Source organism: Myotis yumanensis, unplaced genomic scaffold (assembly GCF_028538775.1).
Source record: "Myotis yumanensis isolate MYYU_CA2020_CCGP unplaced genomic scaffold, mMyoYum1.0.hap1 SCAF_1, whole genome shotgun sequence".
In the NCBI taxonomy this organism is placed as follows: Eukaryota; Metazoa; Chordata; class Mammalia; order Chiroptera; family Vespertilionidae; genus Myotis; species Myotis yumanensis.
The window spans coordinates 802448-827206 of record NW_027223752.1 but is presented as its reverse complement, the minus strand read 5'-3'; the positions used below and the strand labels follow the sequence as shown (position 1 = coordinate 827206).

The following is a 24759-nucleotide window of genomic DNA, read 5'->3' as shown; positions in this document are numbered from 1 at the left end:
AGGCAGGGCTGTCCGGCTCCTTCCCTGGGGAAGAGAAATAGCCCGCAGACCCTGGGGCAGGAAAGGGCTTTTGGTGAGGTACTGGGTAAGGCCGCGCAATCTACTCCCCACGAGGCACGCCGTCACTGGTTGGCCAGTGCAGGCAAGATCTACAAGGCATGCAAGCGAGACAGGAGTCTGGACAGACACGCTGAAGTTAGAGACCTTCCTAAATAGGAAGTGTAAATGATAATTTCATGATAGATTATTAAATTTTTTGACATACTAATCTTAGGGGCACTTAGTGGATTATTTTTTAGAAATTTAATATATGTTGTACCACAAAACAACAAAAAGCCGAGGTCCCGCCTGGCGCCGGCTCTGTCAGTGGGTGCGAGTGCTGCCGCTTGCACCTGCTGATGGCACCGGCCCTGCTCGCACCCGCTGCTCTGCACCGTCAGAAGGTGTGAGCGGGGCTGTCGCCTTCAACACGTGGAAGCAGCAGCGGGAATGGGGCTGCCAGCAGAGAGGGGACAGGAGGCCGTGGCGGGAGGGGCTGGGCAGGAGCACAGAGGATGGGCCGAGACCTGCCCCCGTGCCCACCGCAGCCTTGCAGTCCACAGTTCCTTTCAAGGTGCACAAATTTGTGCACTAGGCCCCTAGTTTTTAAATAAACCTTAACTTAAAAGTTGCTTTGTATTTATGTCTGATTATCTTTTTGCAATTTTTTTTTTATATATATTTTATTGATTTTTTTACAGAGAGGAAGGGAGAGAGATAGAGAGTTAGAAACATCGATGAGAGAGAAACATCGACCAGCTGCCTCCTGCACACCTCCTATTGGGGATGTGCCCGCAACCAAGGTACATGCCCTCGACCGGAATCGAACCTGGGACCCTTCAGTCCGCAGGCCGACGCTCTATCCACTGAGCCAAACCGGTTTGGCATCTTTTTGTAATTTTTATTTTAAACTCTAACCCACTTATGATTACTGATGGACAGGAATTTTTATTTTAATATGACATCTATCCCAGACCAGAACATTATGATATGAATAGTTTTGGTTGCTGATTCAAAGCATATGAGTGATTAGGCAAAAGCAGAATTAAAAATATAACCAAGAGACATCTGTTGTAACTGTGATCAAACACCCTCTGCTCAGTCCTTGGGCCTGATGCAGGACAAATGCATAAATGGGTTAAGTCCAGAGCAACTTCCCAACCATAAAATTTACCTGTGACACCAAATACCTACAACTTCTCTGGAAAACTTCTGTTGTGCTTTACTATAACGAATGATATCCCACTAATTCTTGGGGGTTCTCAAGTGAAAACATTTTCAACAGTCTCCTGGAGCTACCCAAAAGCACATGGCAAGCAAGATGGCGCCCACATCCTGTAGGGTGGTTAGCAACATCACTAAGTTGAGAGATTGTAGTCAGTGTAAACTAAGGAAATTCTTCCATGTACCTATGAACACTTACGATCAGTAATAAAAGCTAGTGTTTGTTGAGCGCTGAGTCAGTGTCTGTGCTAAGTGGCTAAAGGCCCACAGTAAATCTATAGGACGCTGACAGGATGATGATACGATGGAGATGTGACACCACCTCCTCACACCCGGTTTACACTGACTGCTAGTCGATGCTGGAATGGGCCCGGTTTACACTGACTACTAGTCGATGCTGGAATGGGCCCGGTTTACACTGACTGCTAGTCGATGCTGGAATGGGCCCGGTTTACACTGACTGCTAGTCGATGCTGGAATGGGCCTGGTTTACACTGACTGCTAGTCGATGCTGGAATGGGCCTGGTTTACACTGACTGCTAGTCGATGCTGGAATGGGCCCGGTTTACACTGACTGCTAGTCGATGCTGGAATGGGCCCGGTTTACAATGAATGCTAGTCAATGCTGGAATGGGCCTGGTTTACACTGACTGCTAGTCGATGCTGGAATGGGCCTGGTTTACACTGACTGCTAGTCGATGCTGGAATGGGCCTGGTTTATACTGACTGCTAGTCGATGCTGGAATGGGCCTGGTTTACACTGACTGCTAGTCGATGCTGGAATGGGCCTGGTTTACACTGACTGCTAGTCGATGCTGGAATGGGCCTGGTTTACACTGACTGCTAGTCGATGCTGGAATGGGCCCGGTTTACACTGACTGCTAGTCGATGCTGGAATGGGCCCGGTTTACACTGACTGCTAGTCGATGCTGGAATGGGCCTGGTTTACACTGACTGCTAGTCAATGCTGGAATGGGCCTGGTTTACACTGACTGCTAGTCGATGCTGGAATGGGCCATTTTGAGAGACTGACATCTGAAGGTGGAATAACCACATCAGGATTATAGCAAAAGCAGTCTGACTTCACACCTACTTTCAAAATAATAGTCTTAATTAGAAAATTACTCATGTGCCTCGTGCCAAAACCAAGATGTGCTATATACCTTTTCTCCACTACACACCAAGGACTGGCTTTACTTTTCACACAGTAAAGCTGATAAAACAGAAAGATTGCACTATGAAAAATCAATGAATAAAATTAATTTTAAAATGAAAAAACTCTATTAAAATAAATTGTATTGCTTGGCAAGAGATACACTTGGTGGGGCTTTAAGCCTTGGAGCATCCCATGCTCAAAGTGGAATGCGGCAGGGAGCTGAAGAGCTTGGCGAAGCCATGTAGATAGCCTGTGGTCTAATCTCCCGTATAGTTTCCATCAGCCATGATCACTCTCATGCTGGCATTCTGTATAAGCATTCACATATGTAAGAAAAAGCCCCACACAGTCAAGGCTGAAAACAGAACTTAGGTCCTTTCAGAAGTTGCATAGCCCAGGGACCGTGCAGCTCAGTACGGTTTTGTCAAGGAATAAGATAAGCATATGGGAGAGGAAAAAGCAACAGTCTGCCTAAGAAGTCAGCTGTGCATAGAGAAGGCACCGTGCATCTAATTTATGACTCATGCATCCATTTTAAAGATGAGAAAGTTGTCACATTTGCTGCCTTAACTGAAAGTAAAAAGTATGACCACTACAGTTTGGCACTCAAACCTCCAATAATTTTCCACATTATTGAAAATCCACTTTTAATTTATTTGTAAGATAAAAAGGAAAAGAACATCCAGATATTATTCTAAAATTATGGGCCCTGTCTCGTGTGGTTTGGCGCTGAAACTCTGCTTGGTTAAAGATAAAGACAACACTTTTAGACGCAAAGTGCTGCAATGAATGCAATGACTGATGCTACCAGAAGCAATGAGGCCCCGTCAGGATAAGGAGTCAGCCCCAATGAGGACAGTGCCTGCAGGCAAAGCAGACAGGCAGTGACTCCAAGGTGAACTGAAGCACTGCAGACAAGAGGAAATAGAAGAGCATGTGCACACACATAAGGGGGGCGGGGGGGGGGGGGGGGGGGGGAGGGGAGGAGAAGGGGGGCAGATCTTGGCCTTAACATAAGCCTCTTAAACAGTCTGACTGGCTGGGCCATTGTAGCTCAGTCGTTAAGCGTTGACTTGTGAACGAAGAGGGTGATTCCCGGGAAGGGCACGTGCCCAGGTTTTGGGCTCAATCAAAGTAGGGGGCATGCAGGAGGCAGCCCATCAATGATTCTCTCTCATCACTGATGTTTCTCTCTCTTCCTCTCTAAAGTCAATAAAAATATATTTAAAAAAGTCTGACTGTACCTCAGCAAACTGTACATTCTAAAGTTCAAAATGAATCTGATAAATAGCTCAACAATTGAGAAGAACTCACGAAAAGAGGAAGAAGGGCCACGAAACCACTTTTTCCTAGCTCTACAGACTAAAATCCGTAACAGATGAGAAACTTCTGCCTAATTAAGTCTTCTACTGATATCTTCTATTAAAGTACTTTGAACTAGGAGAAATTTATAGATTTGAGACTATAACTAATAAAATAAAATTTATCAGCACAGACTACTATTAAAATACATCAATTAGTATTTGTAAGCTACCTAGCCCAGTTGCTATACAATTTATTAATAGTTTTTAATCATAAGGAAAGAGGCAATGTTAAAACAAGCACACACATAGGAATCAGAAAAGAGAATACTGGAACGTAAATATTTCTAGAAACTCAATGAATAATTGCCCTGGACGGTATGGCTCAGTGGTTAAAGCATCGGTCCTCGGACCAAAGGGTCGCAGGTTCAATTCCCAGCCAGGGGTATGTATGTACCTCAGTTGCAGGTTCGATTTCCTGCCCCAGTCAGGGCGCAGTTGGGAGGCAACCAATCAATGTCTCTCACGCACAGCAATGTTTCTCTCTCTCTTTCTCTGCTTCTCCCTCCCTCCCAACCTCCCCCCCCCCCTTCCCTCCCTTTCACTCTCTCAAAAGAGCAATAGAAAGAATATCCTCAGGTGAGGATGGAAAAAAAAGAAATTCCACCAAACCGGTTTGGCTCAGTGGATAGAGCGTCGGCCTGCGGACTCAAGGGTCCCAGGTTCGATTCCAGTCAAGGGCATGTACCTTGGTTGCAGGCACATCCCCAGTGGGGGTGTGCAGGAGGCAGCTGATCGATCTCTCTCATCGATGTTTCTAACTCTCTACCCCTCTCCCTTCTTCTCTGTAAAAAAATCAATAAAATATTTTTAAAAAAAGAAATTCCATAATTAATCAACATAACCTTACATAAGCTTTTACCTTCATATCAGTTAAATTTAAGCGGTCTATGGAAGAAGGAATGATAAATACTATCATTCCTGGTCTTAAGGATGAAGGAAAAAAGAAGAATCTTTGCTTAGGCTGTCGCAGAAGTTAGCGATCAAACATTTCATGTGACTAATGCGACCTAAAGGAAACAGAAAGCTTACAGTACAATTTCAGAAAGTGAACGGGAGAAAAAAAAGAAAGAACCAATTGTGATGCTGGGCATGGGAATGTGACATGACCAAACAGTGTTCAAGTTAGGAGGTCAGGTGTCAATGACAGATGATGTTCATTTATTTCTAGATCTCTACTCCGAGTCTTCCCTGCTCACCACACTGGATTTGGTTTATACACCACTCTTCCAAAAAGAAGTAAATCCACCCAGCCTGGGGACTGTGTTCTACCATTCCATCTTCTCTCTCTTCTCTCCCACAACAAACTAACTCTACCCCAAGGTCTTTGGACCCACTTCCTCTCACTTTTCCAACTCTATTTATTTTGTAACCCCAAGAAAGCTGCACAACTCTCTCCTTACTTACATATGACTGCTAGTATTTTAAATCATGCTTCTTCTACGGATGCTCGCCTATCCACCAGATCCAAGTCATTCAGAAGACTGCACACTCCAGTACTTTGTGAGACTATGGTAACATTGGTCCACCTGGCCCCTTTGGCAAACTGCGGACCTGTAGCTGAAGGTCCACCACCCTCCCTGTCCCCACCTTGTGATCCACATCCTTGATCAAGTTATTCATGTGCACAAATAATCTTGACTTCACTATTCTACAATTAAACCACAGCTTACTATCCACCTCCTCTGGCAAAGCTCCCTGGTTTAATTCAACCCTTTTAGTCATCACATACAGTTGGCCAGGAGGATAAGTTCTGGATAGTGAGAGGGATTTGGAATTCCAGTATCTTCCTAAAAATTCACATTCAAATTTAACTTACTGTTAGAGAATACTTACCATTATTATTTGAATTATGATCATAAAAACTGAGAAGTAAACAATATGCTCCCATTTCTCTTGGGAAAAACAAACTTCTTGCAAAAAGGTAAAATTCCTACCTGCTTTCTTTGCCATTCTGAATTACTGAATGTCTGTCAGCTGTAGTTCTTTCACTGCAAACGTAAGTATTTCGCCGTGTCATTCCGCCAGATGCTGTATTACTCTATTAAAAAAAAGGGGGGGGGGGCATTTTTGTCTTAAACTATTTAATAATTAAGCATAGTATACTGAGAAAAAAAACACCTCTCCTAATTAAACATGAATATCCAGTCTTTAAATCTACACTAAAATATCAACAGTACTGGCAGAAGGATCAGAAAGGGGATAAAGGCAGCAACCCCTCACTCGGCAGAAAGGAGGAAGAGTGGCTATACAGAGTGACTGTGAAACGCTGGCTGCCATAATCCATTAGTAATAACTCACAGATTACTTAAAGATCGAGACAAAGATCCACTGTTTTAAAAGCTAATAGTTTCAAAATGAAAATTAAAAAGCAAGTATTATAAATATAAGGTAAATGTACAAATAAAAATTAAAGATGTAAATATCAGAGTTAAAACTATAAAACTAGCCTTGGCTGGGTACTCAGTTGGTTGGAGCATTGTCCTGCACACCAAAAGGTTGCGAATTCGATTTCCAGAACTCTTAAACTCAACCAATTTAGAAATGGGCAAAGGACTTGAATAGGTATTTCTCCAAAGAAGGCATACAGCCCTCGCAGGTTGGCTCAGTGGATAGAGCGTCGGCCTGTGGACTGAAAGGTCCCGGGTTCGATTCTGGCCAAGGGCACATGCCGGGGTTGTGGGCTTGATCTCCAGTCGGGGGCGTGCAGGAGGCAGCCAGTCAATGATTCTCTTTCATCATTGATGTTTCCATATCTCTCTTTCTCTCCCTTCCTCTCTGAAATCAATAAAAAAATATTAAAAAAAAAAAAAGAAGGCATACAAATGTCCAACAAGCATATGAAAAGATGCCAAACAACACTGGTCACTAAGGGAATGTAAATCAAAACTACAATGACTTCACACCCATTAGGCCAGCCGTAGTAAAAAAATGGAAAAGACGTGTTGGCAAGGCTGTGGAGAGCAGAAGCTCATATATGACAGGAATGCAAAATGGTGCAGCCGCTGTGGCAAACAGCTGGGCCATGCCTCCAGAAGTCAAATACAGAATTACCTATGACCCAGCAAGTTCATTCCTAGGTTTAAACCCAAGAGAAATGAAAGCCAAGTCCACACAGAAATTTGTACATAAATGTTTATAACAACAGTATTCATATTAACTAAAGTAGAAACAAGCAAACTGTCCATCAATGAAAAGCCGATGTTTATTCAGAGTGAAACACTGACAGAGGTCACAGCTTGAACTCTGAAAACATGATGCCGAGTGAGAGAAGGCAGGCCCAAAGAACGCATATGGTCTGGGTCCAATTACAGGAAATGTCCAGAACAGGCCACTCCACAGGGAGAGCAAGCTGCCAGGGGCGGGGGGAGGGGCGAGAGGAGAGCGGAGGGCACTGCAAAGCAGCGTTCCTTGCTGTGCGGGAGAGACTCGGCAGGAGAGAGGCGGTGGCTGCACAACACTGTGAACGTCTAGATGACACTGAACCCTACATTTTAAAATGGTCAATGAGATGTCACCTTAATTTCACATCAATTTTTTAAAAGCTGATACTTTCAAAGTAAAAAAGCAAAGAATGAAAGTTATAACTAAGATATTTAATCAGATAAGAACAATTTTTAACAAAGATAAACACTGGCCAGGTGGCTCAGTCGGCTGGAGCGTCCTCTGGTGCACCAAAAGGTTGGAGGTTCGATTACCGTTCAGGGCACATACCCAGGTTGTGGGTTTGATTCCCGGTTGGAGCACGTATGGGAATCAACTGATCCATGTTTCTCTCTCACATCAATGTGTTTAAATCTCTCTCTCTCTCTCTCTCTCAAAGTCAATTAAAAATCCATCCTCAGGTGAGGGTTAAAAAGGGGAAAAATAATAGCTCTTAAAAGAAAAAAAAAGATAAAACAGGCACCTTTAATACAGCTGAGCAGACCATGCATAGTAAACTCCAAAGACTAATGGATAATCAAATGCAGGTGACTGATAATGCTTGTATATATTTTCAAAAGGGCGGTGTGCAGACGAGTAGGGTGATAGGGACGGAGCATTATGAAGGCAAAGAACAAGATTCTTACCTTCCTCTGGAGAATGTAACCCAAAGTTGGAGGCTGAATTTAAACTGCAGGGCTAACGAATGACAGCCCGATCTTATGGAGTTAGGAAGCCAAAAGAAAAAACCTTGTCCCACAGGGTTTGCTGGGAGAAAGCCCAAGATCAGAGGAGCAGCAGAACCCTGTGGGCTCCTTGATGAGCCCTCGCATCCCAGGAGGCACAGCCAAGCCTCCCGGGAGCAGCAGTGGCGCACCTGGCCCTCACTCCAGGGTTCATCAGAGTGGAGGAGGGCTGTGCCATTGCTCAGTGTGTAGAGAAGAGCATGGCCACAGAATGTCCTTAAGATTGTTCATTCTCTATGACTCCTCCCTAAAATCACTTTACGAGGCTAAAAGCAATTCCTACATTGGGTCAGACAGGACACATTTCATTTAATGGAAAAGTTTCTGAAGCCGAGTAGATTGCATTTCATTTAATAAATACTACTTGCTCCCTGGTGAGATTTCATCAAGGGCAGAGAATAAGAGAGAGATTCAGGTCAGCAGTGTAATTTCAGGCAATTACCCGACTTTTCTTCACCCTAAAATTTAGTTAACACGTGAGAAAGCACCTAGTACAGGCCCTGGCACCTGTAAGGATGCCGTCCAAGTTCTTTACTGGAATAAACTCTGAAAATGCAGTGCACACCCCCATCCCTGGCCCACAGGCAGTCCGCGCCCCCAGAGCGCCGTGTGTGATCACCTGTCTGCTCGGCCTTCATTTGGATTCCTCTCCTGTTAGACTATGAGGTCTTTCTACTTCTCAGCCTCTGACACAGCCTAAAGCTCAGCAAACGTTTATGGAATCACCAGAAAGTGCCTTTGACATAAAGGGTCTGCTGGCTCCCCGAGAGGGAGCATTGCACCCGCCAATCCCCGGCGCTCTCGAGGTCAACAGCACTTACATTGGGGACAGTGGAGCTTGTCTTACGTTCAGGAATGTCTGCCTTGTTGGGATTGCTCGCATTCCCAAGCATGGGACTGGCTGGAGCCATTCCCTTGCCTCCGCCTGCACTGCTGCCTGCCCTCCTGGAGGGAGCGCCGTCTGCTTTGAGGTCACCATCTGCAGTGCTGGTCTGACTCCTTTTTGGATATGCCACAACGGAAGGGATGGCTGGTCCAGCTGCAATAAAAAAGAGTTCACTCTTAAATGTCAGACCAGGTTCCAAACACTAAGACCCTCAAATAGCAGACACATAGGCAGTTTACTGACAGTATCAGGACAATGTGCTGCGTCAGCCCAAATTATGGCACCAGCACAAAGAAATGGAAGATGAGTAAGGGATCATCACTTTGGTACAAAACCAAAGCTGTCCACACCTAGAACGCTCTGTGCAGTTCTAAGTGCCAGCTCTCAAGCTGGAAAAATGGAGGTGGACAATGTCCAGAGAAGGGAAATGAACTGAACAAGAGATAAATGAATGTTCCATATGATGATGTATTTTTAAAAGTTAGGACCAAGCCAACATAGATTTGATTCCTGAATCCTAGAATACTGGATGTAAAGGAGTTACCTGCAACATAAACATTTAGTTACAGGCAAATAAACACACACACACACACACTTCAGTCTCTGGATTCCAACACCTGGTATTGCCTTGAGGGCGAAACTATCAAGTTTGGTGAGCATACCCTTGAGGTTCCTAAGTCTCATAAAGGATTCACTTCTATGGTGAAAATTTTAAGAGCGAGGGCATTTAGCCCGGCCGGCGTGGCTCAGTGGTTGAGTGTCAACCTATGAACCAGGAAGTCACAGTTCGATTCCTGGTCAGGGCACATGCCGAGGTTGCCAGCTCAATCCCCAGTGGGGGGGTGTGCAGGAGGCAGCCGATCAACAATTCTCCCTCATTATTGATGTTTCTCTCTCTCTCTCCCTCTCCCTCATCATTGATGTTTCTATCTCTCTCTCCCTTTCCCTTCCTCTCTGAAATTAATAAAAGTATATTTAGAAAAAACCCATAAAGCAAACCAACAAACTTTAAAACACTTAAGAAAAAACTGGGGTGTCAAATATTCTTCAGGGCTGCACTGTCCAATATGGGCCACTGGCCAGATGTGGCTGTGTAAATTTAATTATTTAACAAAGATGAAAATAAGTTCCCCAGTTTAAGTGCTCAACTGCCACATGTGGCTAGTGGCTACTCTACTGGATAGCAAAGACAGAACAGTCCAGCACTCCGGAAAATTAAGCTAGACAGCAGAGAGGGGGAGAGAATGAACAGAGAGCTAGAGACTGTAGCAGGGCTCCCGGAGGGGCAAGTTGTAAGGTTTCCGCCCAGGTAGGCCTTATCCATCAAAAGTCATGGAATGGCCCTGGCCGGTTTGGCTCAGTGTATAGAGCATCCACCCTTGGACTGAAAGATCCTGGGTTTGATTCCATCAAGGGCACATACATTGCTTGCAGGCTCAATCCCCAGCCCCACGTCAGGGCATTTGCGGGAAGCCAACCAATTGATGTGTCTCTCTCACATCGATGTTTTTCTCTCTCTCTGTCTCCCCTGCTCCCTTCCACTCTCTAAAAATCAATGGGAAGCCCCAGCTGGTTTGGCTCCGTGGATAAAGCACCAGCCTGCGGACTGAAGGGTCCCAGGTTCCATTCCAGGCAAGGGCACATGACAGGTTTCGGGCTCAATCCCTGGTAGGGGGCGTGCAGGAGGCAGCCAATCAATGATTCTCTCTCAGCATTGATGTTTCTAGCTCTCTCTCTCCCTCTCCCCCACTTCCTCTCTGAAGTCAATAAAAACATATTTTAAAAAAATAATTTAAAAAAATTAATGGAAAAATATCCTTGGGTGAGGATAAAAAAAAAAAAAGCCATGGAATGTACCAGGGAGAACGTACCATGTCAGCACCTGGCGGACGGCAGACATTAAGCCCAACCCAGCCCCAGGAGTCCTGCACAATGTGAGGGGCCCCTGTGTAAGGGAGACGCACAGAGGACACACTGGATGGTCTCCGCTTACCATGGTCACTGTACCGCCTCTGCTTCTGGCTTGAGGAAACACTTCGCTGCACTTTGTGGTGAGGAGACTGGCCAGTGCTGTTGTTGAGGTCACTGCTCGGCCTCACTTTAGCAAGTGAGAGACTGCTGCTAGAACTGGAGTCACTAGCATCGAGCTAAGAGAAAATGAGAAAAACAGAGCAAACCACACACGAATCCAGATGGTTGATTAGGAAAGTAAACTCATCACACACAAACCTCTCATAAACAGCTCATTGAGAGAAGCATCGAACGTACAAAGATGAGAGCCCCCATCTCAGGCCACAGTGTAGTTTTGGCTGCTGGAAAAACTCACAAAAGGATAGGAGGTATTTATCTGCTCTCTAGGCTTTTTGAAATAACTTAAAATGTTCTTTTCACTTCATCTGATACTTTACATCACTTCTAAACTATGAATAAGCTATAGGTTAGCTTATGAAAGCCAAGTTTGTGACAATATCACCATTAAGGTGATTATTATTATTTTTAACACAACAAACAGCCTTTATTGGTTGCAATGGGAAGTGGAAAAGGGGATATGACAGCTCTGGCTCCTGGGGCGGCTGCACAGACTCTGTGGCTGCCCTCTGAAAGTAAGGTTATTGTCTTAAAGTTAAAACAGTAGCTCATACAGATCAGAAGAATTAGATTTACTGCAGGTAAACTAAAAAAAAAATGCTATACCAAGTGTTTTAGATATTAAAAAAATAAAAACTAAGAAAACACTTTACATAAACTGATAATTTACATAAAGGATATTTTAGTTTTTTTCTCTGATTACTCTTACCTCTGAAGATTTTCTCCCCAACAACAAATATGTAGCTGTGATTTCATCATATTTCATTTTACTAAGAGATTCTTGAATTTCTTCTTGTGAATATCCCATTCCCACCATAATATCTAAAAAAAAAGGGCATAATATATTTATGCGTTTTGTTGGGTAAAAAAATCATTGTGTTATTAAGGTAAAATAATTTCCATTATTTGACCCAAAAGACCACACGTTTAACACAAATGGGCAGTTGGCTTATTTCTGAGTTACTGAGCGCTATTATAGGGACAACAGAAAACTTCTTAAACATGAAAAAGCAGATAAGCTGAGTCACATAACTTAACTGCCCTTTATTTTCATTGTAGGCATGTGAGTCAAAGCAGAAATGTTACTGTGCACACAGCACACAGCACCGAGCAAGTACCTATTCTTTTCTGGTCTGAGATGTCGAGTTCTGGTTCAACAAACGGTTTCAGTTCGTCCTCCTCGTGCCCTGCGTTGATCCATCTGTCCTTCATGATTTGCTGAAAGGAGAACTGCTTGTTAGTAGCAGAAAAGAAAACATTCTGATAATCACAGTATTTAGAAAAATTTACTTTCAACATTTCATTGATTATAGCTCAAAGGGTAACTTTAAAAAAGTTTTTAATGTTTCAATTCCTGCTTTAAAAGCTCCTGGACGGTTTTCAACACAGCTTCCAAGCCAAGTTCTAAAAATACTTTAAAGAGACTGTAAAGTTATTTATTTCCACTTATGTGATTACCTCCAGAGTGCCTCGTTTTATTGGATTTAGCACCAGGAAACGTTTGAGAAGGTTTTCACAGTCTGTAGACATGTAGAAAGGGATTCTGTACTTCCCTCTTAATACTCTTTCTCTCAGTTCCTTTGGGAAGATAGAGAGGAAAGAAAACTAGTGAGTCAAGTTTGAGGTTAAAAAAGAACCCCCGACCCCACCCTAACAAAACATTAACTAGTAACAGTCATCATTTCATAAAACCCTTCCAGCTTTCTGAAAAACCTGGATGCAGCTGCTGGTTCTACCTTTAGGTTCTGTCCGTCGAAGGGTAGCGATCCGCTGACCAGCGTGTACAGGATGACGCCGAGGCTCCACACGTCTACTTCCGGTCCGTCGTATTTCTTGCCCTGGAAGAGCTCTGGGGCTGCATATGGAGGACTCCCACAAAACGTATCCAGTTTACTGCCAACAGTAAATTCATTGCTAAAACCAAAGTCAGCTATTTTAATGTTCATATCAGCATCTAACAATAGATTTTCAGCCTAGAGGGAAAACATCAAGACAAAAATGAAATTTAACCAACATATATTTAGCACTATGATAGAATTAGGCATTTCATAAAAGCCTTTTGTAACGATATAAAGTTAATACATCTTAATGAATAAAATGAGAAAACATTCTTTCCACGAAAAAAGAAGGTAAATCAGAATTTCTAATTTAACATTAACAACCAATAAGAGAACGAGATATAAATTCATTCCAGCAATAACTTAAAACAAATTCCCCATGATAAAAAAAAGCACACAAACTTTTAATAAATAATCCTTTTCAATTAAGACTGATAGGAGACTTTTTAAAAAATGAATACTAGCTTTACATGGACAGCCACCTTTCATAAAACCACTAAATGCTTATATAATGGCAATTATTGGGGGAGGGAATTTGTAAACCTCACTCAGGAATCAGATCACAGTGATTATTTCAACAAACATTTACCAATTACACACCAGGCCTATGTCAGTGTCTGGATACATAACAATCAACAAGGGTCTTTGTCCTGGAGCAGCTCCGGATTTAGAAGGGGAGAAGCAGAAAAGTAAGTGCTCAGTGCTGCGACACAGGAGTGGGGCGACGGGCAGCCCTGGCGGGCAGGAGGGGTTCCCTGAAGGGATGCAGTCAAAGCTGCGGCTCGGAGGCTTAGTTGCCACTAGTGGGAATGCTGCCGAGAGATGACTTTCAGGCAGAACAAATAGCCTGAAAACCCGGAGGGTGAGAGAGAACGTTGGCTCTAGAAATAAAGAGTGTGGGGAGAGGCAGAGAGGACGGCTGGAGACTCGGGGTGGCCAGCGGTCAGGAAGTTCGGGTTCCTACCCCAGGCAGCGGGAGGCACTGAAGAGGGGCCAAGCAGGGAAACGACAGCCTTACTGGTGTTTGCAGAGAGTGTTCTGGCTGCCGTGTGGGACACGAGGGAGGGAGGGGCCACACTGGAAGCAGGCGGACCAGGCAAGAAGCTGGTGTGGTGACCAAGTCCAAGACATTGGCGGTCTGAACCAGGACAGTGGGAACGGCACAGGAAAGAGCGCGGTCAGGAGACATGTAGGGAACGGGAGCAAAGGACCTGGGACCGAGCGATGCCTGAGCAAAGGCGAGGGGCCCCTGGATGAGAAAAGAGTATTCCAGTTTCGGAAGGAAGACCTTTAGGCGGCGAGCTTACTGAGCCCGAGGGCCCGAGGGCCGTGTCCTCTTGTGGCTGGTAGTAGAGGAGAGGGGAGCTCTGGCGAGGGATGGAATGGGGTCTTCAACTCACAAGCAGCCACTGCAGCTACCAGAGGGGATGTGAATGCAGTGAGGGGGTGCGGAGAGGAACATGCGAGTCGGTGACAATTCTGTGAGGTGAGAGGAAGTGAGGACCAAGTTAAGATAGAATACAGACAGTGCTTAGAGAACTATGGCTGTGAAGGAGAGAAGAGAAAAGGGAGGATCCAGAAGGGGAGTTGGGCGGAGAGTTTTTGGTAAAAGGTGGCACAGACTTGAGCAAGCTTTTGTGAATGCTGTGGGTGAGAAGGCAGCCGCACCTGGGGGAGACAGGACCTGAACACAGAGGCGGGGCCAGGCAAGGCGCCCCCCTGCCCTGAACCAACAGGGCAGTTGTGAGAGGTGAGGGTGGGTGCGGGTGCAGCTAAGTGAGGGCCTGTTGGGAAAGGGAGGGAGTTTCTGCTGAATGTTTCTATTTCCGTGTGAAACGGGAAACCTGATCCTCTGCAGGAGCGAGGGCAGAGGGGAGGACGGTGGAGGAGGCTTAAGCAGCCACTGCGGAAGGCACGGCTAGGTGGCCCCAAGGCCGCTGTCTGTCCAGTGAGGCTGCATGGCTGGAGCCCCCGGCCGTTTGCTGGTGTGATGGTTTTTCTCCACAAACCAACTACAAGCTACTTTAACTGTGATGTAAAATACTTCTAACAAACTCACTTTTCTTTCTTTTTAATGCTGTTTGCTGTAACTAGATCAAAGGATTCAATTACTAGAAGATTTATTTTGTCACACGGAACAGCAGCCTAATGCATGCCTCCTCGCGGTCATGGCTGCCGGGAGAAGCGCATGCACTAACAGAGCGCCCTGGTGAGGGCTCCGGGGCTCACCTTGAGGTCTCTGTGAACGATCCGCTTCTGGTGGCAGTACTGGACCGCAGAAACTATCTGGACAGGAGAGATGCAACGTTAATAGTCATCACTGGTGCAGATTCGTAATGAAGATGAAAGTACGTCACAGATGCTCACACATGCTTGGCACTCAGTCCTTGGATGTCTGTATGGATCTCTAAATATAATTTCCTCATGCTTTCAACCTGTTAGTTTGAAGAAGTGCAGGAAGGAGGCAAGAAGCGATGGGGGCGATGTCCCTTCCTGCTCTCTCTAGATTAACTGGGAATTCTGCCTCTACTGGGGCCCTACTCCTCGACATGCCAGTACTTTTGAGTGTGGTTCCTGGGCCCAACAAACCACCAGGATCTGAGGGACCCTGGCTGCCCCCAGGCCCAGGCCCAGATGTCTCAGGTGCAACCTTACCACGCCCTGCAATCAACGCCAAGCCAAACTGGCAGTTCTAGACCATCATGGCCAGGTCTCACCCAGGTTGGTTCTCCTGGTAATTACTTTCCTCCCAGCCAGTCTGCTCCCTACCACACTCTCTTCCTTTTATCTGATGTGGGTTCAGTGACAGCAAAAGCTACTTCCCTTCTTGAAGGACCTGTTTCCTCTGCATTAAAGTAGAAGACTGTGACGTATGTGAACTACGTACCATGAAAACCTTTGCTGTTGTCTCAATAGGACCCTCCTACTCTCAGCAGATACTGTGCTTTCAGTCAGCTTTTCATTAGTCCTGTGGCTAACACTGAATCAATTGTTTTGCTACAATTTCATACTTACTAGTAATTCTTTCAAAAGTCTCCTTTTCTAATTATAAAAGTCCATATGCTCATTATAGAAATCTCATGAAGTATAGAAAAGTTTATACAAATATGTAAAATAATACAATAATTAATAAATAATACAAGAATACACTGTTTCACGTACTCACAACTATAAACCTACTTTTGCCCTCCCCTGTATATGCCTGTACTGCCACCAAAGACAGAGAACATCTCCTGTTATTTTGGTCATGTATTTTGCTTGTATAAACAAAACTGGGGCTACAATGAAAATACCGCTTGTTTCTCCCAACCATTACCAAGTCTGAATGGTAAGCCACATGCACGCACCTACACTAGACATTAAGACTCAGGGGGCTGTTCTACCCGTTGGTATTTTGTCTCAGCATGAGCAGCAGGGAGAAGCGGGGCTGGGGCTGGGCTGGGGCTTCACAATATTCACCGTGAAGTGAAGATTCCGAAGCTCAGACCTCCTGATTCACACAGGCACCAAGGCTCCAAAGCAACATGAGGGTTTCAGAGCACCCGACACTCAGAAACGCTGTTTCTACTGTGTCAACAGGAAAACCGGAAAGTGAAAGAGCTTTGTTTTCCCAGAACATAACAGGCTGATTTCCCAGGACACAGGTAACTTTTATCTGATTTCTGCCTGATCCAATTTCCTTCTGATTCCCGCCCAATACTGACATTTCTCTCTTAGGTCTGCTTTTGAATCAGATTTCACAATTTCCTACACTTTCTCAAAGAGATTAAAGAATTTTCTTCTTTGACTTCCAAAGAGCTCAAAGCTAAAATAATGCCACAATAACCTGAAAACACTAAATGAATTCTTGGTTTTCTGCATCTGCTTTTAAGCTAGAAGCAGTTACTTCCAAAGGCTGAGAACCCAGATGTTCTCCAGGTTAGCACTGGAATGCAAGCCTAATTCATTTCCAACCACACATGACAGAACCTCACTACCCACCAAGGTAGAGGTGAGGGGAGAAGATGGCACCATGAATCCAGTCTCTTTCTTTGAAAAGAACAAGAGCTCAGCCAAAACATTAAAGCAGCATAAGTGGGAACTGGATGAGAGTGGTGAGGGAGTGGGAAAAGGCAAGGCCATTTGCTGATGATACAGAAAGAAGGGCTGGTTCTTTACTGTGTGTGTGGCATACCCTCCACTTCGTCATAAACGGAAAACCTTTTTTCTAGTGAAGTGATGAGAACTATAAATGTTTGGAAGGCGCGGCAATTAGAAATGGAGACGGGAGAAGCACCGCTGTCATGCTGGGCCCTTCCAGGCTAGACTAAGCTCTCACGGAACCAGGAGCAAGGAGTGCACCCACTGCCAGTGCTGGAATCAAGGCACTCACTGTCCAAGCACAGACACTACCTTTCCCGGACGCACAGAGCAAGAGCGGCGCGGGCTTTGTGGACACTGTGACAATCCAACATGGAGTCACTGTAGCCATGACAGTTATATCAAGGGCCAAGTCAAGACTGAGGCAGTGGGATATAACAGGAACACCCAGGGGAGGGGCTGAACGCCCACAACCACAAGTGTGGACGCTGGATAAGGACCCATCGGTAGCCACCGGGGCTGTAAGAGCTAAGAGCGTGGCCGTGCGAGTCCAGCTCGGAGCCCTGCCAGACGCCCGCTTCACCAGACATGCTGCCACCACCTCTCCACCTGCAGGTGCCACCAGTGACTGGGACTTCCTGCCAGACGCTTCCTCTACTCGCTTGTATCTCATAAGCTCCTCCTCTCTGTGTGTAACCTGCGTGTGATTCTACTGGCTTATGGGGGAGGTCCCCCTAATAAACCTGGCACCGTGGAAAGACACAACCTACACGTGACTTGTTTTGGGGACACGCCCTTGCTCATGACACTAGATCAGTGGTCGGCAAACTGCGGCTCGCGAGCCGAGGTTTGCCGAACACGGCACTAGACCAATTAAGGTTCCTCAAATAAAGGCTTCAGATCCCTGAAGAAAACTAAAAATCACAATCGGGGGAATGTCCAAGTCCCTGTGACAGGCCAGGCCCCACCAGGGGAAGGGCAGCGATGGCAGGAGTTAGGGGTAAAGTGCAAAAGGCCCCCGAGGGCGGGTCCTGGCTCAGAGCTGCTGCCTCTGAGCCTCTCCTCAGTTGGTAACCTACAGTCCATTAACGCCTGCAAGTCAGACACATTCCTCTGAATGGGAAGGAATGTAATTTAATGAGGTGGCCAATTTATAAAAATTAGTACAGCTATGGAAAGGGCCAGACTTGTTTTGTAATAAAGAGAAATTGGAGTTTCCTTCCATAGACAACAGAATAACAGAACTGAAAAGAACTTCAGAATTCAACAAGTATAACTTTCTTTTTTCCCCCCAAAAAAGTTTTAATGTTATTTATTGATTTCAGAGAGAGGAAGTGAGAGGGAGAGATAGAAGCATCAATGATGACAGATAATCACTGACCGGCTGCCTCCTGCACGCCCCACACTGGGGACGGAGCCTGCAACCTGGGCACATGCCCAAACCGGAAACCAAACAGTGACCTCCTGGTTCATGGGTCGATGCTCAACCACTGAGCCACACTCGCCAGGCAATTTCCTCTTTTTATAAATAGAAAAACTGAGGCTCAGAGAAGTAAAATGATAGACAAAAATTAGTTTCAACTTTGATATTTAATAGGTTTAAATTCCAAGTACCATTAATATTTTTAAGCTTTTAAAATTAAACTTATAAGCCCTTAACCATAAATAGTAGACTAAACACATTAAGAGAGGCAAAAGGAAAAAGAAATCTTGAAAATCAGCTAAAACTGCCTTTCCAGATACTGTGAAAACTGTAAAGGCTCCTATCTATACTCTACCTTGACAATCTTACTGGTATATGTGAATAAAACAAAAATTTCAAAGTTCTGAGAGAAATGAGGCTACCCTGCCATTTAAATAAAGAACTTGTAGCCGGGGGAAAAGTCCAGGTGAAAGTATGAAGGACCTGCTCCTTCCCTTCCCTTCTTCTGCATCAGGGTGGCCAGCGCCGCCACCACTTGTTTTGGCGAAGAGAGTTTTGCTAGAAACAATCATGTGAGCCATCGTTTACGTATTGTCTACAGCTGTGTCTGTGCTACAACTTCTGAGTGAAACTGCTGCCACAGAGACTGTGCGGCCCCAAAGCCTGAAATATCTACTATGTCACCCTCTACAGAATGCATGTGCTGATTCCCAGTCTAATAACAGCACAACCTAATGAGTAAAAATTTTGAGTTTTGATGTCACAGGACTAGACATCAAATTTTGGGCGAATTATTTAATCTGCCTGCGCTTCAGTTTCCTTATTTCTAGGAAATGAGCATAATACTCCTTAACTCACAAGGCGGCTGGATTTACGTTAATGTAGGTAAAGCACTTTTCCCAATGTCTGGCAGGTAATGATCAATAAATAAATGGTAATTATTATTGTTAAAAACTTGGAAATAGTTTTAATTAGTATAATCATAGATATTATGAAAGGCTCTGGTTTTTAAGACTCAACTGTTAAAAACTAAGGTTAAGAGTGAGGCTAGACCCGCCGGCATGGCTCAGCGGTTGAGTGTCAGTCGACTTATGAACAAGGAGGTCACGGTTCAATTTTAGGTCAGGGCGCAGGCCCTGGCTGCGGGCTTGATCCCCAGTGTGGGGCATGCAAGAGGCAGCTGATTGATGATTCCCTCTCATCACTGATGTTTCTATCTCTCTCTTCCTCTCTGAAATCAATAAAAATATGTTAAAAACAAACAAAAAAACCTGAGGCTAAAATCCCAATTACAAAGCCAGAAACAGAAACCAAGGCTATCTCTAGAATAGTGCCTTAGGCACAAAAGGCACTTAATAAATTTTTGTTGAACTGAATGGCCAACCCCTGCTCCATCCAATGGGCCCTATAACCATTTATATGTGCAGACACCTGTTCGTTTCAGGGTTTGAGATTACTTTATCAAATAATAAACTAAAGGTACGTTAATTCATACCTGTCTAAATTTAGCTCTTGCTTCTTTTTCCTTCATTCTTCCATGTGCAACCAAATAGTCAAACACTTCACCTATAATTGAGAGAAATAAAAGTAAAAAGAAGTCCTACTTCTGAGCATTAATTTTCCATAAATCGATGTTTCATGCTTAGCAATGCCTTAATTTTATTTTTAAATATAGGTATGAAGATAAACAGAAATATGTGGAATTTAAACTAAGTCCGCCTTAAGTTCAACTACAGGTAAAGTTCATCTACAAAATCTTGAAGCTAGATAAAAGCCCTGAAATTAAATTATAAACTTTCATTTTAAATATTTTTAATGTGCTTTAATAAAAACTTAAAAGTGAAAATGGATGTTATTTTTGTTAAAAGAGGATGTCATAGTAGGACTATGACAAACTAGCACTTCATGAATATACTCATTCATTCAACAAATATTTATTGAGTGCCTACTAACTGCCAGGCACCGTCCCAGGCTCTGGCGAAACAGAGTGGTGAACAAAGCAAAGTCCCTTTCCTTGTGGAGTTTACATTCTAGTAGGGGAGACAGGTAGTAGACAGACAAGTGAATATACAGTATGTCAGATGATAAGAAGTACTGTGGAGAAAAAACGGACAAAGGAACAGGAAGTGTGCTTGTGTGTGCAAACATTTTGCTGACCAAGGGCAGCAGTGGATGGGCACAGGAATGGGTAGGAGGGTGGGGTCCCGAAGAGGCTGGTGGGCTTTGGTAAGGATTCAGGCACAGCGCCAAGTGAGAGCCGAGGAGAATATAAAATGGCTGACCTCTTACAAGGATCACTCTGGCTGCTAGAGGGAAAAGCAGGTTAGGGGTGGGGAAGAGACAGGATGAGAGCGCTGGGCCTAGAGTGGGACAAGGCAGCGATCTGAGAAGGGAGGGAATCAGGACAAAGTGTGGAGGTAAAGCCAAGAGAAGGCACTGGTGGACATTTCTTGGGGAAGAGGGGTGACATTCAACGAATGTATCAGTACTGCCAATTGCTTATCAATCTGGAAAAAAGAAACAACACCTCTGAAATCCACAGAAAGAGCACTAAGTTAACAAACGTGGTGTAATGTGTTCAGGAGAGAATCCTGTCTACTTCACACAAACAAAGAATACCACCATCAGCTTAGTGACAACATTTGACAAAAATATTTTGCCTAGCCGGCGTGGCTCAGTGGTTGATTGTTGATCTATGAACCAGGAGGTCATGGTTTGATTCCTGGTCAGGGCACATGCCCAGGTTGTGGGTTCGATCTCCAGTGGGGAGCGTGCAGGAGGCAGCCGATAAATGATTCTCTCTCATCACTGATATTTCTCTCTCTCTCTCTCCCTCTCTGAAATCAATAAAAATATATTTTAAAAAACATTTTGATACTTAAAAACAGCTAGTTCTGAACATAAATATTTTTGAGGAAAAAGTCATTTGAATTGCGATGACTATCTCTGCCTTTTTAAGCCTTTAGCCCTAACTCGGATACATTTTTAAACAAGGGAGAATATTTTTCATTTATCACTTGATTGCATAATGATCTTTTAAAAAGGTATTACATGTCAATTACCACCAAACAATTCATTTAACTGTGATGACTTCTGAAGTTAAATGTCAGCTCCTAAAATGTCAGCATTTTCTAAGGAAATGACCTTTCTATTTGCAAATAGAACACAATGTCAAAACAAGTAGCTAAGCCCTAGCCGGTTTGGCTCAGTGGATAGCATGTTGGCCTGCGGACTGAAGGGTCCACGTTTGATTCTGGGACGCTGGTTGGGGCGTATGCAGAAGGCAACCAATCGATGTATTTCTCTCACACCGATATTTCTGTCTTTCCCTCTCTCTTCCACTCTCTAAAAATCAATGGAAAAATACACTCCGGTGAGGATTAAAACAAAACAAAACAAGTAGTTAAAATGTGAAAACAACTAAGGATATATGCATATCATATGGAAAACAGTTTTGACTTAAAAAACATTAATAAATTAGACCCACTAGTTATTGTAGGGGTCTGTCCCTTCCTCACACCTAATCCGCTACTCCCTCATTTCATATTCTCCTCTGCTCTCACAGATAAAGTCCAAGTCTGTCAAAGTAATTTTAAAACAATTTTATAAATGCAAATATAATATAAACCTCTTAAGAGTTTTAGGAACCATAAAATCATACTCACAATTACTAAGTTATACATCAGCAATTCATCCCACATCTGTTTTTCCTTATTAAAAGCTAGAGGCCTGGTGCACAAAATTTGTGGGGGAGTGGGGTGGGAGGTGTCCCTCAGCCCGGCCTGCACCCTCTTGCAATTGGACATCCCTCTCGCAATCCGGGACCGCTGATTCCTAACTGCTCAGCTGCCTGCCTGATCACCTCTACCCACTCTGCCTGCCTGCCTGATTGCCCCTAACTGCTCGCCTGCCTGCTTGATTGCCCCTAACTGTTCACCAGCATGCCTGATCGCCCCTAGCCACTCTGCCTGCCTGCCTGCCTGCCCCTAACCACTCACCTGCCTGCCTGACCGCCCCTAACCACCTCTGCCTTGGTCACCCCTGCCGCCACGGCTTCGTCTGGAAGGATGTCCAGAAGGTCGTTCAGCTGTCGGATCTAATTAGCATATTATACTTTTATTATTATAGATGTATGAGCACTCAGATTAAGCTGCTAAACTGAAAACCTCTAAAGCAGTGGTTCTCAACCTTCCTAATGCCGCGACCCTTTAACCCTTTGCACTCCGAACCATTCTGGACATTGGCTACCAGCTACTCGACGCTACTTTGTGGCGGAAACGTGCATTTACAGACCCTCGTATTATTTAGTATAATTTTGGAACCAAGTAACGTATTATAATGATATTGGACTTATATGAATTGGGTGACATCGAGGAATGTATATTTGCAAAAAAAACAATATTTTATTGTTTATAATTTTGTACAGTATGGTAAGTTTTGTAACACTCCCCAATATGCATTGCAGGCTGATTAGTGCATGTTTGACAGTAATAAGTGGTTTGACGCCTGCCACCAGGTGTTTTCCTGTTAGAACACACAATGCAGTCCCGTTTTCTTTGTCCCACATCGGGAATGTGTAGTTTATTGTTTAATCCGACACAAAACCCGCTGACATTTCTTGTATATATCTTAGTAATTTTACGATATTTTGATTTAATTTCTTGTGCCATTTCAAGATAAAACTTCAGGGAAACATGCATGTCTCAAAAAGTTGCTTTGAAATAACTCAATTCCCCGTAATCACTAATAAACTGCAATGTCCCCTGAGAGGGGACATCCGAGTGATATGCTAGAATTCCGATGTCCCCTGAGAGGGGACAGCGGAGTGCAAAGGGTTAATACAGTTCCTCATGTTGTGGTGACCCCCACTTTCACTGTTACAAATTGAACATAATTAAAGCATAGTGATTAATCACAAAAACAATATGTAATTATATATGTGTTTTCCGATGGTCTTAGGCAACCCCTGTGAAAGGGTGTTCGACCCCCAAAGGGGTCGCGACCCACAGATTGAGAACCCCTGATCTAAAGGCTATCTATCTCTTAGAGAAAGAATAGCAAACAGTGGCTCTCTCCACCCAGGTCAGGGGCCCTGTGGTTGATAGAAGGACACTGAACAGGACAGTCGAGAAAGCTCTTGGATGAAGGCTCAGGTCCTGCCACTAGTGATGGAACTGTTGGCACAGAACATCTTTCCGGGCTTTAGTTTCATCTGTAATATTAGGTAAGTGTCCTGGATGATTTCTAAGATTTCTTCCAACTCTATAATTCGCTGATTCTGCTAAACAGAAAAACACCAGACTGGGGAGAAACAGGTAGTAAATCTAATGAAACTTTTATTGTTCAAAATGGCAAACGTAGCCGAAACCGGTTTGGCTCAGTGGATAGAGCGTCGGCCTGCGGACTGAGAGGTCCCGGATTCGATTCCGGTCAAGGGCATGTGCCTGGGTTGCAGGCACATCCCCGGTGGGGGATGTGCAGGAGGCAGCTGGTCGATGTTTCTCTCTCATTGATGTTTCTAACTCTCTCTATCTCTCTCCCTTCCTCTCTGTGAAAAATCAATAAAATATATTTTAAAAAAAAAATGGCAAACGTGAACAATCACACAGATATCCTGAAAACTGGCAGTGCTTTATGAGATGATTAAACAAATGGCCAAAGCCAATACACCGCCTCCACTGCTTAACGCTTTTTAATGCTCCTCAGAGGAGGGCCACGTTAGCAAGTCACTGAGAAACTCAGAGACGTGTAACTTATCAGGCCACTCTGCCAATGAGGGGAACTGGATGGACTGACCCCACCTCCTTCCCAAAGCACATCCTCTTTCTACTAAAACTGGGTGCTTCTTAGATGTTTATGTTTTTTTCTTTAATATCCTTTATTGATTTTAGAGAGAGGAAAGGAGAGGAAGAGAGAGACAGAAATATTGATGAGAGAGAAACATTGATTGGCTTCCTCCACACACCTGGGCATATACCCTGACTAGGAATCAAACCAGTGACCTCTTGGTTCATGGGTCGACACTCAGCCATTGAGGCACGCTGGCTGGGCCAGATGTTTCTGTTTTGTTCATATATAAGAACAATCTCTACAATACTGTATCTAAAATTGATGGGAACAGAAAGCCATGACCAACTATATAGTGTCAGAAGGCTGAGGTTCCAGGCCTGGCCAAGTGACCACAGTGAGACTTCCCAGCCTCCTTGCCTCAAGGATAAAAGGCCATCCCTCACTGCCCGGCCACATCACGGAGTCTTTGTGAAGCTCAAGGACAGATCAGGTAAGAGAAGGCACTTGTGTACTGTAAAAGCTACACAAATGAAAAGGTTATTAATATTTACTCTGTAAGATGAGTAGAAAGTATTAGAACTCCATAGAGATTTTCAGTTCTTCAATAATCCTTCAGCTCTTCCTACTACTAATCAATTTTGAAAATACCAACTAAATTCTTCAACCACACATTTAAAATACAAGTCCTATAACTAATAACAAATT

The 24759-nt window shown here is 44.2% G+C and overlaps 1 protein-coding gene across 7 annotated transcripts in view; it reads right to left on the bottom strand.

Annotated features, from left to right (window-relative positions):
- The window catches only part of MARK3 (microtubule affinity regulating kinase 3), a 96109-nt gene that overhangs the window by 14596 nt on the left and 56754 nt on the right, over positions 1–24759 (bottom strand). For all 7 annotated transcript variants that reach the window (XM_070411683.1, XM_070411663.1, XM_070411649.1 and 4 more), the window contains 9 exons: positions 19760–19830; positions 14991–15047; positions 12660–12896; positions 12382–12501; positions 12042–12141; positions 11633–11745; positions 10829–10982; positions 8771–8988; positions 5718–5821 (listed from right to left, as the gene is read on the bottom strand). In XM_070411683.1, coding sequence (XP_070267784.1) covers positions 5718–5821; positions 8771–8988; positions 10829–10982; positions 11633–11745; positions 12042–12141; positions 12382–12501; positions 12660–12896; positions 14991–15047; positions 19760–19830 — 1174 coding nt within the window. The remainder of the gene's footprint in view (positions 1–5717; positions 5822–8770; positions 8989–10828; positions 10983–11632; positions 11746–12041; positions 12142–12381; positions 12502–12659; positions 12897–14990; positions 15048–19759; positions 19831–24759) is intronic.